The 17,589-nt window shown below is 36.6% G+C and overlaps 2 protein-coding genes across 3 annotated transcripts; one reads left to right on the plus strand and one right to left on the minus strand.

Annotated features, from left to right (window-relative positions):
* Positions 1-1,734: 1,734 nt before the first annotated feature.
* On the plus strand, positions 1,735-6,770 carry LOC109193437. 2 transcript variants are annotated; one of them, XM_019344301.1, is made up of 4 exons: positions 1,735-1,750; positions 1,969-3,377; positions 4,604-5,562; positions 5,668-6,770. In XM_019344301.1, exons 3-4 carry the CDS (start codon positions 5,027-5,029, stop codon positions 6,266-6,268), a joined length of 1,137 nt encoding a protein of 378 aa, XP_019199846.1. In that variant the 5' UTR covers positions 1,735-1,750; positions 1,969-3,377; positions 4,604-5,026; the 3' UTR covers positions 6,269-6,770. The 2 variants fall into 2 exon arrangements, with proteins under 2 accessions (XP_019199846.1, XP_019199845.1); XM_019344300.1 differs by having other exon boundaries at positions 4,604-6,770.
* An 867-nt stretch (positions 6,771-7,637) lies between these two features.
* LOC109193438 (probable WRKY transcription factor 75) lies at positions 7,638-9,799 on the minus strand. Its single transcript, XM_019344302.1, has 2 exons — positions 9,278-9,799; positions 7,638-7,980 (listed from the first exon to the last, which is right to left on the minus strand). The coding sequence occupies exons 1-2, from the start codon at positions 9,721-9,723 to the stop codon at positions 7,803-7,805; spliced, it is 624 nt and encodes a 207-aa protein (XP_019199847.1). The 5' UTR covers positions 9,724-9,799; the 3' UTR covers positions 7,638-7,802.
* Positions 9,800-17,589: the final 7,790 nt, after the last annotated feature.

Below are 17,589 nucleotides of genomic sequence, written 5' to 3' on the forward strand. Positions count from 1 at the left end.
CTGTAGAGCGGTACAAGGCTTGCCTAGTCGCCAAAGGATACTCTCAACTTGAAGAGTTGGACTTCACTGATGTCTTTGCCCCTGTTACTAAACTTGTCACTGTCCGTACAATTCTAAGCATCGCAACTGCACAAGGATGGGCTACCCATCAACTCGATGTCTCTAATGCCTTTCTTCATGGCACTCTTCATGAAGAAGTCTATATGCAGGTCCCTCCCGGTTTTGGGCGAAAGGGGGAGAATCGCGTTTGTCGTCTCCACAAATCTCTCTATGGGCTTAAACAGGCATCTCGATCTTGGTTCACAACATTCTCCACGTCCCTCACTAATGCTGGCTTCACACAATCCAAAGCAGATTATTCCATGTTCACTTATAAACGAGGTCATTTTCTAACCATATTGCTTGTTTATGTTGATGATATTGTAATTACAGGGAATGATTCGACTATCATTACTATCCTCAAGCGTTACCTTACACATCAATTCCAGCTCAAAGATTTGGGTCCATTAAAATACTTCCTTGGAATAGAAGTTGCACGATCCTCTCTTGGAATCTTCCTAAATCAACGGAAATATACTCTTGAGATTTTCTCCGATACTGGGCTATTAGCTTGCAAACCCGCCTCAACTCCCATAGAGGTTAACCACCAACTCACTCCTGATACTGGTGAACTTCTCACTGACCCCTCCATATATAGAAGATTGATTAGTCGTCTACTCTACCTTACGGTCACTCGAGCAGATATCACTTATGCAGTCAATCTTCTTTCTCAATTATGTCCACACCACACGACACACATTGGCACGCTGCTCTTCGAGTTGTGCGTTATCTCAAAATGTCTCCTGCTCGTGGTATCCTATTATCCACAAATAATTCCTTAAAATTACATGCATATTGTGATGCTGACTGTGCCTCTTGTCCAACCACACGACGCTCAACTACAGGATATTGCACTTTCCTAGGAACAAGTCCGCTATCCTGGCGAACAAAGAAGCAAACCACAGTTTCTCGATCCTCCGCTGAAGCTGAATATCGTGCCATGGCAAGTGTATCAAGTGAAATTACATGGCTCCAACTACTCTTATCCGAACTAGATATACCAGTTCATCCTGCACATTTACATTGTGACAATCAAGCATCTCTCCACATTGCCAACAATCCCGTCTTCCATGAACGAACAAAGCATGTCGAAATTGATTGTCATTTCGTTCGAGAAAAGATTACTTCTGGTACACTACGCACCACTTTCGTTCCATCTAATCAACAACTGGCCGACATCTTCACAAAGGGCCTCCTCCTTCAAACATTCAACGCCATAACTTCCAAGCTCATGTACCACCATTGAGCTTTAGGGGGAGTGAAGAAGAATAAATATCTATATTTATATTACATATCTTATAGAATATTATATATATGTATTCATAATTATTTCCATATTCTTAGGATCATAGTTTAGGTAAATTCCTAGATGATTGGTTCTCTTACCTTTCTCATATTTTCTACCGTTAGCATAGTTGTATATATATATACACACATTGTATTCTTCTTTTACATATAACATATATATGCAATATATATATATATATATATATATATATATATATATATATATATATATATATATATATATATATATATTTCAGTCATTTCCACCTAGTTTGACTAGAGTTTTCCTTGTTACACACCCACCTAGGCTACCCAACGTTGCTAGAACAGATCTACAGCTCTGGAACTATTCCTGCTTCCATAGGTAAGCTTAATGAGCTTCAAAACCTTTCACTTAGTCATAACCATTTGAGTGGTTTTATCCCAAATGATATTGCAAAGCTTTATAGGCCCAGAACAGTTGATCTTTCTTATAATTCGATTAATAGGAGCTTTCTTGAAAGGCTCTCAAATAGTCAAATCTGTCATCTCTTGTGGTCAAATTGGGTTGAAAATTCGTTGTAGCATGCCATCTTGTCGCAGGTGGTAGGAGAATGCAGTGAAGCCGAAATCCGTGACCTTCAAGTGCCCATCCTCATCCAGGAGCAAATTCTCCGGCTTCAAGTCGCGGTGGTAGACCCCTCGGCTGTGGCAGAAATCTATGGCGGAAATGAGCTGCTGGAAGTAATTCCTCGCCAATTCCTCGCATAGGCGGCCTTTGGAGATCTTGGTGAAGAGCTCGCCGGTCGCCGCGGATTACCGATTTGCGAAATCAAGAAACGAAGCGTTAGTTGGAGCGAAGGGTTCGTAACGGCGGCGGAATTGATCGGAGAAGCGTGAACGATGAGGAGTGGATAATGAGGGAGGAGTTCTAGTTATCAGAGTTTAAAGAAGCAAATTCGCGGCGAATTTTTGCGATTGCCGGATATCCAAGAATTGACTTATAGGGTGCAGATTTCGGGTGGGGAAAGGCGGAGAAGGTGGAGTTTGTGTCCATTGATGCCGGAAATTCAATGTCTCTTTGTAGGTGCAGGGATTCAAAAGGTGATATTGAGGTTGGGTTGGCAATGCCCAGAGCTAAAATGGAAGTTTTTGCTTCCGGAATGCAGGTTCCGCGCGTGATAAGACAAAAGGGATCAATTTCTTTGCCGATCTTCTCATCTCCCTGCATTCCCTAGCCGCCGACGCAACTTCTTCAATTTAATGGGATTAATTTCTGACCGGAGCGATGTAAGACGATGACTAGTAGATGTAAGGGTGCATTTGGCGGTGATGCCGGATATATTGGGTGGATCCCAAAATTGCATGCATGAATAAGTGGATATAAGGGAGGGAAAAGCGTAAGGTTGGAGTCCGAATTTGTGAATATCAAGACTTGCAGGGATATCATTCGATTTTTGATCAAAATTCGGAGGGTTGACATCCGTTTTTTGATTAAAATGCGGAATTTTAATTCCCAACCACCGCCCCACCCACCGCCCCAAACCCCAATGCGCATTTTGAATAAATTGGCGATTTTAATTTCCCAATAACCGTCCCAAACCCCAATGCATGGTGTTGGTCAAACCCAAAGCTTTTGCAGACACTTTCCCTTCCCAATGAAACTTTAATTTAAATGTTAAACAGCTTTATTGGACTTTTCCCCCATGATGTTACAATGCATGCATGCTTATTTCGGATGTATGAGTATAAAATGTAGAATGCTCCACAATTGCATTTGTTCTACTGATTCGGATTCATAGGCATACAAAGCTGTTCTCTCTCCACATATTTGTTTGTTCTACTGATTGCGATTCATAGCCATTTCACAAAGCTGTTCTCTCTCAACATATTTGTGTTATTCAAAGGTTCTTCCCAAGCCACTTCTCAAGCATTTAGATTGGATCAGCACTGCATCTTCCCAAATATCTTCTCAAACATCTTCCCATACATCTACAGTTTGCAATATTGAGGTAAAAAAAAAAAATTATATTTGAGTTGTTTTACACTGCGTAGGAAAAAAAAAAGGTTTATATTTGAGGTAAAAAAAAAAAAATTATATTGAGGAATATTATTTTAGTCGGTTCATATTTTATACACCGCATTATTTATTATTATGTTATGTTGTTTTATTGTAGATTATATCCCCGTTTATAATTATATTGTTTTAGAAAAATCAGAAATTTACTGAATGGGAAATATATATATTTTAAATGCCGTTTATAATTTTTTTTTTTATGTTTAAATGCAGTTATTATTTTTGTATTTGTTAAGTCAGAATTTATTTTTTTAATTTGTCTCCATTTTAAGTAGTATATTGAGTATAGTATTATAATTTCTCTGGAGTGATGAAGTCCGAACCAAAATAATAAAAAAAAAAATTAGGAGTGTATAAGTATATATCTTCAATGTCATAGAAATATGTAAAAAGAAAATGTAAGTGTAGGTAAAATCTCAAAAAATATTTAATTTATGTACTTCATCAATGAATATTGGTACAAACTGAACTGAATGTTATGTGAGAAAAAAAAAAGTACTCCCTCCGTCCCGAATTGGTTGTCTCATTTGCTTTTTGCACACTTTTTAAGGAATTAAAGTAAATGCTATGTATTTTCCAATTGTGCCCTTCACTTTTTCACTTTTGGAAATAAAAGCAAAAGTCATAAGGGTAATTTGGGAAAAAGTAGAATGATGGTGATGTTCAATTTTAGAAAGAGGACAACATTTTGGGACAAACTAAAAAGGAAAGTAAGACATGCAAAATGGGACAGAGGGAGTATTATATTTGAGGTAAAAAAAAAGGTTTATATTACAGCATCCCATTTAATAAAGTAGTTGGTAAAAAAAGGTTTATATTACAGCGTCCCTTGAAGGCAAAAAAAATAAAAATTCGAGCTTATTTAGAATTGTAAACCTCGGACCATTATGGTCCGAGTCTTACAAATTTTAAAAAATTCGGAGCATTTTGGTCCGATTTAAAAAAAATTCAGACTAACCTGCTCCGAGTTTTGCCATAATGTTATTATTTATTTATTTTGTTAGTATTTAACGAAATTATTTATTTATGTTATTATTTATTTTGATAGTATTTAACGAAATTATTTATTTATGTACTGCCGTGTTGTTAATTGCGTAACTTGTTGTTCGAAGTTGTTATAATGTTCTTAATTTGTAAGTATTATGAATTGTTTTGATACAGGAATGGCTAACAACAGGCGAGTGCATCCCGGGCCACTACAAGAGGGTTCGTTACCATTTCAAACCCGTCACCGTAGTAGGGCAATTTGGACGGATCCAACGTACGACTTTCAACTTAAAGCCGTTAAATACGATATGTTGACTAGGTGTGCAGCCGTGAATGATGATAGAGTCAAAGCATGGCTGCGAGTTGCTGGTTTGTACGGTGTTTCTCAGTTGCCCAAGATTCAGTTGGATCATGGGCTTATTACTGCCCTTCTAGAGCGATGGAGGCCGGAGGTCCACGCTTTCCACTTGCCCTTCGGTCCCGTCTTACCAGTCACCGATACCACCTACAACAACTGCATTCGCATACGGCTTTACGGAGAGGGACGATGATGAAACCCTATCATACGACCCCTCCACAAATGTTATTGCAAAAGGAATGGTATTCCCGGATTTTCCAACCCTAAAAAAAGCAGTAGGAACATACAATATGCTGCACGGGCGGGACTACATCACCAACCACAAAAAAAGGGCAAATTGGAAGGTCTCCTGTACACATTATATCTCAACACCATCTTGCCCGTGGACATTATCCGCAAAGAAGTTGCATGGGGCGTCTACTGAATGGCAGGTCACGAAGTACACTCAGCCCCACGAGTGCACTGTTCAATTCAACCAGCGGCCGGCGGACAAACTGTGCACCAGCTCGTTAATATGTGATCTGATCTTTCCAAAGATCACTGCGGATCCACAGTACAAAATAAAACACATCCAAGTAGATGTGAGACAACGATTTGGTGTCGACATTTCGTACCGGAAAGCTTGGTATGCCAGACACAAATGCATTGAAATGCAGTACGGGAATTACCAGCAGTCATACAATGAGCTACCACAATTCTGCCGGCAGTTGCAACTGTCCAACCCAGGTACCATTGTGGAAATCATGACCACACATAACGCAGAAAGGGGTACAGGGTACGCAAATTTCTTGTACGCATTTTGGGCGTTCAAGCCTGCATTAGATGGTTTCCGCTACTGCATCCCGGTTATTTGTGTTGACGGTACCCACTTGTACAACAGGTACAAAGGTCATCTCCTCCTAGCCTGCGGATATACCGCCAACAAGGAAATCTATCCACTGGCATATTCGATCGTGGACTCCGAAAATAATGCCAGTTGGACTTGGTTTCTTCGACTTCTGGCCGAAAATGTCTTTCCACATCACAATTCCATGTGCATCGTCTCGGATAGACACGCTGGAATCGATGCGGCGTTTAATTCCGTCGAACAATTGAAGGGGGGTCGTGTCAAACGCCGGTTTTGCCTAAGACACATTCGCAGCAATGTCATGTCAAGGGTGACCAGAAATAGGCGGTTACGCAAACTTGTGTGGGAAGCTGGTACTGCTGTGACAAGGGATCAATTCCTTCAACACATGCACGCAATCCAAATCAAATGGCCCGCTGCATACGCCTATCTTGCCGACATTGATTTCGATAAGTGGACATTATCTCACGACGATGGTCACCGGTACGGTATCATGACGACCAATCCGTCTGAGTCACTAAATAATTCACTAAAGTGTTGTCGGATGTTACCCGTCACGGCAATAGTCCGAATGACTTTTCACAAGTTACGGACTATGTTTGCCGACAGGCGTACTGCGGGAGAGGGGATGTAGCAACACGGCCTGCGATTCACGACTAACATTACCGATGATTTGTCAGCTCGAAACAATGAGGCAAGCGGTGCTAGCGTTCAACGTTACAAGGACGCCCTCGGAATCTATGGTGTTGCCCTAAATACTAGTTACGTTTCCCAAAGTCAACAATATCACTTTCAAGTGAATCTAACGGAACGTACGTGTAACTGCGGCTTGTGGAACGTCAACGGCTTACCTTGTGCACATGTGATTGCAGCATGCAATTACCGAGGGCAAGGATTCGGCCCATTAGTGCCAGATGTTTACTCGGTTGAAAATTACAGGAACTGTTATGCCGGTAATTTTTACCCCGTAGACGAAAGAATTCAGTGTACCGGTCCAGTTACTTGCCTTCCACCAATTTCTGCTAGGCAACCAAATCAACAAGGACAGCGCCGCACGCGTAGGTATTCAAATGAAATGGACTTCGGTTCAAATCGAAGTAGAAGATGTAGGTATTGTCGGAGGACAACTCATTCTTCCCCCAACTGTCCTACTTTGAATCATCAATAAAATAATGCTTTTTTAATATTTTTAATTATCCAATTTTTCATCTAAATTCAATGTTTAATATCAAGTATAGACACGTACTGAACCTTCTTTGACAAAAAAATATTATGAATACATTCGTTGCATTCCTTAAAAAAATAAAAACAAAAAGAAAAAAACTTAATAAATTTTTTTCAATAGATTCGAACCAAAAGGGTCCGAATCTATTTAAAAACCAATAATAAAAAAAAAAGTCGGACTCTAGAGAATCGATTTTATTTCATAACAAACTCGGACTCCTTTGCGTCGGTTTTCCTTCTCTGGGGTCAAAATATTGATTTACGCAAATCTCGTATCCAGCCAACATATTATGAACTTTTCTGTTTATGATTCTAGATGTAATAGGTGCAAAGTGTGTAAACTGGCCAAAATACCCTCACAATTAACGCTCAATTAACGAAAAATCTAACGGAGGACCAATTTGGGGTAGTTTGTAAAAGTCAAGGGACCACATTGGGTGCAATTGAAAGTCGAAATGCAAAATTGAGAATGAGCGATAGCCAAGGGACCATTTTGAGAAAAAACTATATATATATATATATATATATATATATATATATATATATATTCCTTATCTTTTTCTGCAACAATGCTTTGCAGTTTATATATTCTCAACTCCTTACACCTATTGAATCAGTGACCTAAGCTCGTGCGGGCAACACATGTATGATTTTGATCTAATACTTTGGTGCATCGTGCATGGTGGAGATCGGAGACGTTTAATTATAAATTACAAAAGACCAATAAAAATAAAAAATAATAATAATAATAAAACCATTGAACACTATTGTAATCAATGTTAATTAATAAGACAAACTTTAGTTTAAGGTTGGCTTTATAAATATATATTATTAGCATGGAGACAGTTCAAGTAACCGAAGCAATATACAGTCATTTGAAACTAAGTAAAAAAAAAAAAAAAAAGGATTGAATGAAATAAGCTAGCAAACAAAGGATTAATAATTCAAAAGGAGGCATAGATTTGCATCTGACTGAGAATGTGTTCGAAGTTATCAGTGGACTTCTCAATTGGATGAGAATGCATGCCTTCGTAGGTTGTCACCACAACGGTTTCATCCTTAGACAGCCTCTGAACCTGCTTCTTCACGTTACACCCTTGATGCGTGCACTTATAGTAGCTCCTACACCACCAAAATAACCATAATTCAATTAAACGTAAACTTCGTTTTAATGCATATCAAAATTTTATCATAAGTTAACTCGACATATAAGCTAGGTTTTATGATTATTCTGTATATAACAAATTAAATATATGGGGGAACTTATATCATTTCATGACGTAGGGTATCATGTTTTGTTCTTGAAAGAACATTTGCCACCTATATTTATATAATGATAAAGATCAATAACATTCTCTTGTTGAAAGACCAAGATACTTGGTGAGAATTTTGTATGTATATAGCTAGAGTATGTACTTTGTTTTTGTATGTGTTTCATCACACTCAACATTATATTTGATTACAACTAGGTTAAGAATTATTGTAGTGAAGAGTTGCATAACTTTTATATATAAGACAAGCTAAGTTCTATATTATCCTTAGAAAATAATTTCATACGTACTCTTCGAAGTATAATAAGCAATTTTTTCTTAAATCTTAATAATTAAAAACCCTAGGTACTAGTATAGATTTTAACTTGTTAAAGAAATGTAGTCTAGATGTATAAATATTAGCTGGATAGATATTGAAAAGTTTAGAGTAAATACATCTTTCGAGTGACAAATTGTGTAGTTGGCAACTCACTCGAGTATGTAGTAAGTGGATATATGGAATATAATGGTAGGGAGTCTCTCAAGCATTTACCAGGCAGAGTTGGATGATCGGACTAGAAATTCCTCAAACTAGAAGAGTCTATATGAGGTATTATGCATTAGGAATGACACTCGAATTTCCCCTCCTTATTATGATCTAAAAATATTTTGTATAACTTTAATTTAATTAGGGTAAACAATATTCTCAACCTGGTATCAATTAGGGTTTCTTAATATCCTTTTCGATCTTTAATTATATATTTTACCCTTTAATCTCTCCCACTTACCTCCTCCATCATAGGTGGTGCTTTAATTTTTCTACTTATTCTTCTTCTCTCAATTAACACTATGGTTTCATGGCCGGCTAACTTCCTCCATTCCCAGCCATCATCTCTTTCAATTTAATTTCCTTCTCTAACATCAAAATCTATATTATATATTGATCTCCGCCGCCCCAGACAACTAACTCCAATCCAGCCAACTACCTTGATTCTACCAATTCAAAAATTAAGGTTTATCTATATGTATGTAGCTAGTGAGTAGTAGATCCATCATATTAATGTATCATATGTGCAGATTAACGATGTATTTTACTTATAAAGTTAATTAAATAGTCCAACAGCTTAAATAAGGTTATTTAACAGACAAAAAAAAAAAGACAAACAAACCTTGGGAAATTGTTGTTCTTGACAGACTTCTGTCCATATTTCCTCCATCGATAACCATCGTCGAGAATATCCACTTGGCTCCTGGTTTGGAACGCATACCTAGGTTTCCTTATCTTCTTCTCTCCCTTCTTGATCTTGTAACCCGATGACGATGATTTCGCCGCCTCATCACTCTCCGCCGTCAAACTGTTTGTACTAATGCTGGAATCATGGCTTTTCATGTCCGACGTAGGAGCCGCCGCCGCCTCCGTGCGTTTCAACTGCTCCAACAACCCCTTCATTCCCTTTCCTCCATGAAACTGCAGATCGCCCCGTGCGGCATCTTCCTTCATGTAACTGTTATTCATCTCGTGATGATTATTACCCATGCTCGCCAGCGACAAATGAGGCGACAACCTTAACGGCGACGAAGAACTCGATCCAAACAGTGTCGGGTAGGCCTCCATGAATATATATAGTGGAGAGAGAGAGAGAGAGAGAGGGTGAATTGGTTAAGAAGACTGAGAAGATGAGGTTATGAGGCTTTTATAAAGCTAAGAATGAATATATTGAATATGAGGTTTTGTACTATTATGGCGGCCGATGTCAAGGTATATATTTATTACCACTGTACGATATGATGTATTATAAATTCTTCAAACTTCTAGTCGTAGACGCCACGACAAGTTAAACAACATTAATTAGTGACAAATAGTAGTTATGTTAGCACTACCGCGCTAATGCTCATGAAACGTGCGATATTGGCCCTATTTGGTAAAAAATTGGGGTCAATTTTGATTTATTGACCACTATTAATTATTTGATTTAGTTAAAATATCAATATAAGTGTTTCAGTTTTGATTAATTAGTTTTTTTGCAATTCCAAAATATTAAAATTCAAAAAACTACTCCTAGCAACTTTATCAATTAACTTTTTGAAAAAAGAAATTATATCAAACAACAATCAGCTAATAGCTAATTTACCAAACACTTTTATACAACAGCTAATGTTACAACTAGTTATATCTTCTAATTAACACAATCAGCTAACAGTCAAACACTTTTATACAACAGCTAATGTTACAACTAGTTATATCTTCTAATTAACACAATCAGCTAACAGTCATTTACCAAACATGGTCATTATATTATCCGAGTTTTTGTTTTTTTTTTAAAGACCCTATTATCCGAGTTTAAATGTTTATGTAGTGAACTTTTCATTCTTCCAAAAAAAGGCTGAACCCCAACCCTAAGGGCCCGGCCCAACAGAGCGGAACTTTTCATTCTTCCAAAAAAGGTTGAACCCCAACCCTAAGGGCCCGGCCCAACAGAGCGGTGGGAGGTTGTAAATCATAGTGACTCAACTGAACATTAATCACAGAGGCTAGACCGGTGCTCACTGCGCACAAGGAGCCCAGTCATTATATTATAGACCGCGGTGCATGTGCACCGCGGTCAAAACGACACTGTTTCTTTAAGTAAAGAAACGGCCCGCCGTTAGAGTTAACGGAGTCCGCTTATTTGGTGTATTAAACACCAACTAACACTACAGTATATCCAAACCGACACTACAGTTATATCAAAATGATACTGTAGTTATAGTGAAATGAAACTGCAGTGTATATAAACTGAAACTGAATAACATTTCACATATTTGAGTGTATATTGTACAATGAAGCTGTAATTATATCAAAATGATCATGTAGTTGTGTTTTAATGAAACTATAGTGTATATAAAATAAAATTAAATAACATTTTCACATATTTGTGTCTATAAATATCGAATGAAACTATAGTTATATCGAAATGAAACTGTAGTTGTGTTCAACTGAAACTGAAGTGTATACAAAATGACACTGAATAACAGAGTTACTTTTTACAAAAGAGTGCGAAACGGCGGAAACAAACACTGTTAATTTTCATTTAAAAAAAAAAAGACGCGCGGTGCATAATCGATTATGCACCGTGGTGCATAATATAATTTGCCCAAGGAGCCCCCCTCACTTTGAGAGATTGCTCCCACATTGCCGCTGGTGAGACTCGATCTCAGGTCATTCTTCTAAAGTTTCATCTCTATGACCAGTTGAGCTACCCATGCGGGCATGTAGTGGATTTTTCATGATTATAGCTTTGAATGCTGAAGTTTTTAACTTTTAAGAAAAATAATAAAATGTTAAAATCGAGTTTTTCTTCTTCAAAATTCAAAAGATATTCACGTCTTATCGTGTAAAAATGAGTCGTGACTAGTTACATACGTTATGCGTTTTTCTATTGTTGCTTTTAATTTACTTTTTTTTTTTTTTTTTTGATTATTTAGCACACGAGTCTTGAATTTGCTGCTTGATATGATACCCATGAAGACATTTCTAGAGAAAAAAACAGTAAAGGACAGAGTAGGAAGTGATGAAAGATACAAATTAAAGCTAGCTAATTCCATTAATATTCCACCATACATTGAACCTGCAGGATAAAATCAACTTCATGTGCATTCAAATTATTGATCCTTTATTCGATTAAAGGACAACACTTTAGATAAAATTTATCACTCCTAAAGCATTTTAATATGATTTTTTTTGTAATAAAAAGAATTCTTAACTATTATTCAATGATATATACTAAGCAGGGACGGAGCCAGGAATTTTGTTTAGGGGGGGCAAAATAGGGACCGATTCACAAATTTTTTTCAGTAAAGGTGAAACATTAAAATAAAAGAGACATTTAAAATAAATAAATAAATTACCTAAGAAATATAGGTTTAAATATTATTGGATATGGACGAAAAATAAAACAAATCGAAACTTTATAAAAATATTCATAACAAAATATGAAACATAATTAATTTGATAAAATAATTTATATATATATATATATATATATATGTATGTATATGTATGTGTGTATCAAATATTAAAAAAACTATTAAAACGTGATTGTGTTAGAGTCATAGGGAAGGAGTCAAAAAACTATATGATTCAAACGCCTAACCTTTATTATAACCAAATGCATGCTCTACCAACTAATTTAACTCATTTCTTATGAACAATTAAGAGTTTTTATATACTAATACTAAAAAATGTACTATATATACATATATACATACAAAAATTATATATGAGGTAGGGGTAGAGTAGGGGTGGGGGTGGGGTGAGGGGGGGCCAACTGACCCTGCCCCCTTTAGCTCCGTCTATGATACTAAGTAAACTTTGTTCATGTATAATAATTAGCAAATCACATAAAAAAGATAAATCGTATTAGGAATATTCGTAGATTCTTCTTCTTCTTTTCTTAATCAAAATGAACTTTCTGATCTGATAATTTATAAAAAGGTGTCATCTATCTCAAGTAATATTTATCCCGTAAAAATATGTAATATTACTCTATGGTATGGCTAACAACTAGAGGAATTAAAGTATACATACAATACAATAAGTATATTCTGCCTAGCTCCACTTTGTCGGCTATTAGCCTAGTAGATTGATGTATACTTCAGCCATGGCGGCTCTTTAAAATGAGCAGCCTTAATGTACCACGTGTAGCAAATATAATCAATAGAATTTGAGGGAAAAAATCCCAAAGAGGAATATTGCACAAAACAAAGTAGATATATAAGACATTAAATTGTATATAGTTTCGACTTTCGATCAAAAATCCATCTACAATATATCCAAAAATTCTATTATAAGATAAGATTATTCCAACAATCAAATTAGTAAAACAATTGACTTAATAAGCATAAAATGTTGACTCTTCATGAGAGTTATATATTACATTCTTGATTGAGTCGATCAATTATGAACAATCTAACATGATTTATCTCTTTGTGATCCTTTGTCAGTTATGATCATATCAAAATACGGGTTTACTCAGAACGTCCATTCGCGTAGCGGTTGCGGGCTTTTCCCTAATTTTTTTTTTTAATTATATATATTACAAATAGTTTCAAAAGAAGTGACTAATTAAGTGGATGGAATGTGACTCTAATCTAGCCTATTGTACAAAATCTTCATAATGTTGTTTACCTCTCCTTCCTATTATACAAAAGAGTTCTAGTACATGTACTCTCTATTTCTACTCCTACACTTTTACTTCCTTATTATGTGACAATTGATGATTAGTTAACTTCATCATGTGAATCTTAATAAAAATGTCAATATCAAAATTTTATGAGATTGAGTAAAAGTTGTTGGTAGTAGAATTTGAAAGTAACTGTAGTATTTTTTATATACAAAAGTTGGGTTTATTCAGCCTTATCATTCAAAACAAATATTGGTGACCTGGTGTGCAGTGAAGTTTATTGAGGAAATTAGACGCACGTTAAAGCCAAATAATATTAAAATAATCTGTATATGCGACAAAGTCCAAGGACACGGCGGGCTGGTCGTTTGGAAAATTTGAGAAATTGACCAAAAAAAACATACATGTTTGAAGTTTGGAGCGGTGCATGCACATAAAGTTTTCCACAATTACTCGTTTTCTTCTTCATCTGTCTGAACTGGACTCAATAATGGTCTTCGCAATTTGAAAGCTCCTCCACATTTACACTCGTACGGCCACCCTTGTTATTGTGTTGAAATGGTGGGATACATTATGGCTTATTTAGTTTGGCAAATTAACAGTTGTGTAGAGCTAGGTCCAAACCGACGATATTGAATTTTATGAGTTAGAATAATGAACATTATGAATTAGAATAATGTACTTTATGTGTTAGAATAATGTACATTTTGTGTTAAAATAATATACTTTATGTGTTAGAATAATGAAACGTTTGGGGTAAGATAATATACTTTATCACTTAGATAATGTATATTATGCTTTAAAATAATGTACATTATGAGTTATAAACATGTATATTGTAGTGGGTCGCATGAAAAAAAAATACATGAAACGATGTCGTTTTTGGACTTGTGTGGACTGTGCTATTGATTTAGTTCACAAAACTTGTCATATATATCTTTTGTGTAATTACCCACAAACCACGTAAAAGAGGTAAATATAACATTTAAAAAATGTTATACAACAAACTTAACTAAAAGAGTATTAAGCCTTCCCAAAAATGTTGAATCACTAATTCTAAGGGCCCCACACCCCGGCCCGACAGAGCATCTGACGTATTTTTTTTTTAATATAAATGTCATGATACTCAACATTCCCTTTATACATCACTTAATCATCTCATCGGTTGTAGATATGATCTTCTACTTACAACGTAAATAGATTTTGATTTCAATCAAAGTGCAAAAAATTTTGTTGATCTATTAATGATTGAACAAAAAATGAGGATAAAGAAAATAAAATGGTATGCAAAATTTCCAAAACATTGGCTTAAACATAGATTTATTTTCTCCACAAATTTTTAAAAAAATCATATTTGCAACTGAGAAAATAATTAAGAGTTCATATATATGTATTCATCACTTCATAGCTAAAGGATCACATTTTAACACTTACAATAATTAAGGAACAAGAATATGATTTTATCGATGTAAATGATGAAATGAGAGTATACATGTTATAAATTTGTAAAATGTTAACTAAGTGATACTCCTCTTATATAGAGCAAATCACAAAATAACTAAAAAGAAAATAGAGTGATATTATACTTTATTATTAAAAATTACAATATAATGTTCGAAACACCTCTTTGATAACCATAACGGTCATGTTTGAATAGTTGAGGAGTACATCTTAATTGTGAATCAAATATAAATATATAATACTTACTGAATGCAATAATTCAACTATCGCAAAGGAAGCTATAAATACACAAATAGCATTGAGGAAAAAGGACTAAAACTTGATTATTGTAACAATCTCAAGTTTGTTATAACAAATAACAAGTTTCTCTACAAATAATACTTTTTTCTCATTATCTTTTTACAAATTTTCTTATAAGTGAATTTTACATCGACCAATTAATTTATAAGTAGTTGATAGAAATAAATATAGAGTTTTTTTAATAATAATATCACATAAGATATGAATATTAGAATTAAAGTAAAATTATGAAATAGTCATATAAGTTGTATGTAATTTAATTAACATATTTAAAAGATGACTTACTAATTCATCCTTGCAATCAACTATACAATTATTAATGTTTCATGAACTAAGGGTGCATTTATATAAAATTTTGAGTCTATTAAGCATACATATTGCATGCAACAACTTATATAACACAATAGTGACAATATAATAAATTAAATTGAAATCTCTCACTCTGCTTATATTTACACTCGTTCATGATATCATAATCCAATTAATTATGTGATATTATTGCTAGCTAGCATATTATGAAATACAACTAGAGTAATAATTTGCAAATTATATATAACAGAATAGCTAAATCATATTATAAAGATTTTGTGTAATTAATTCAATCGAAAAGAATGTGAGCAATAATCATTAATTTGTAATTATATTAAGTCATGTTTTATTGACTAGATCATCCTTTTTGGGATAAATTGCATCTTTCTATGAGTGGGTGCGTGGCAGCCTAATTATATTCCTTTTGCAAACGTTGAACGCTTCCTTAATTTTACCAAAGGCGTTAATTGCATACATACACGTTAGCTACTTTGGACGTATGTGCCAAATTGCAGATTGGTCATAAGCTGATCATATCATTGGATCAGTAGCTTTTAATTTCTGTGATGCCGTCGTTTCCTGAGCACGTGCTTCCTCTTTTATTTTGTTTTTTTTTTTCTCTGGAGCACCAAGAACACGTGCTTCTACATTTCTGTTCTACTGACCCTTTCGCTTTTCGCATGATGTTTTGAAAAGTCAATGGTAATCGGTGCGGCTGCGCAGCCGTGGGCCGCCGCCCTGCCCGGGGCGGCTAAGTGCCATCTGCCTTTCACGGGGAAAAAACATCATATCGCCTTTAGTCTGCAAGCAGCTTAATTGTGCTACAATATGTAAAACGTTGGACTCGATCTTGTTCATTCAAAAATTACTTTAAGTTTACCTAGATGGGTGGTTCGACATCCCCCTTTACGTTATTTTAAATACAATTTGACGGTAATAATGTTACCGGAAATATAATATTAGAATGACGTTACGTGAAAGAGAGAGTAACAATAGTTGTATTGCTTTTGTCTCAGTATAGAAAGTACAGTGTGTCCTCCCCTCTTGCTAGCTGAGGGGAGTTTTATTTATGCTAAATCCTAACGGTAACAACATGAAGAATCATGAATGAGGCGCTCAGCTTTAATTCTCTCCCTTCAATGCAATGAATGGTCATAATGTTTCTACCCGTTGGTGTTCTGCCCGTTGGAGTTCTGCCTGTTGGAATTCCACACGATGTCGGGTTAAATATGATGTCGGGTCAGGTGCTGCTTATGATCCGGGTCGAGTGCCAGCACCATTATCCTGTCACCAGTCCCCCCTACTCCTGAGTCTACGGATGTGTTTGAGTTGACTTGGGAGTAAGGCTGAATTTGCTTGATATCGTGCCCGGTTGATCCCGAGTATGTGATTTTATTAACCAAATCACATATGAATTTATTTTATTTTATTTTATTTTTTATGCTGGTCGAGACGGGCTGCGGCTTAGGCTGGCCGATCACGGCCGAGGCGTAGCCTCAACCGATCGTGGCCGAGGCGTACACCCAGGCCGATCGTTCGTGGCCGAGGCGGTGGCCGAAGCGTACACCCAGGCCGGCCCCTCGTGGGCGAGGCGTGCGCCTCGGTCGACCGTGGCCGAGGCGTCACCTTGGCCGATCGCGGTTGAGGCGTCGCCTCGACTGACCGTGGCCGAGGCGTGCGCCTCGGTCGATCGTGGCCGAGGCATGCGCCTTGGCCGATCGTGGTCGAAGCGTCGCCTCGACCGATCGTGGCCGAGGCGAGCTCGGTCGGTAGCCGAGGCGTGCGCCTCAGGCCCTAGGCCGAGGTGCTACGCCTCTGCCAATGGGCAGACCATGATTACAAAATATTGTTTACAGGTCTTGGCGGACCACGACTACAAAGTATTACTAATAATATCTAACTAAATGTTCTGAGCTCCATACCCGATCGATCATCCTTGTAGATGGTGTGGACTTGTAGATCCTTTCTGTCAATCTTTTGCATGCTTTTACGTAACAACTACGGGCTGCTCGCTGGTCTCCTTTGACGACTCCTACCCCATTCGGAGTATGGAACTTCATACACAAGTGTTCCACCGACACTATGGCCTTGAGGTCCTCCAGTGCTGGCCTCCCTAATATGATGTTGTGCGCACAAGCAAGTCTTACCACTATGAATTCTACGTCAAGTTTGCGAATGTTAGGGCTCGTGCCTATCTCCACTGGTAAGACCACTGACCCCTCTGTCTCCACTGAATCACCCGTAAATCC

The sequence above is a fragment of the Ipomoea nil genome, unplaced genomic scaffold, assembly GCF_001879475.1.
Source record: "Ipomoea nil cultivar Tokyo-kokei standard unplaced genomic scaffold, Asagao_1.1 scaffold1875, whole genome shotgun sequence".
Classification (NCBI taxonomy): Eukaryota; Viridiplantae; Streptophyta; class Magnoliopsida; order Solanales; family Convolvulaceae; genus Ipomoea; species Ipomoea nil.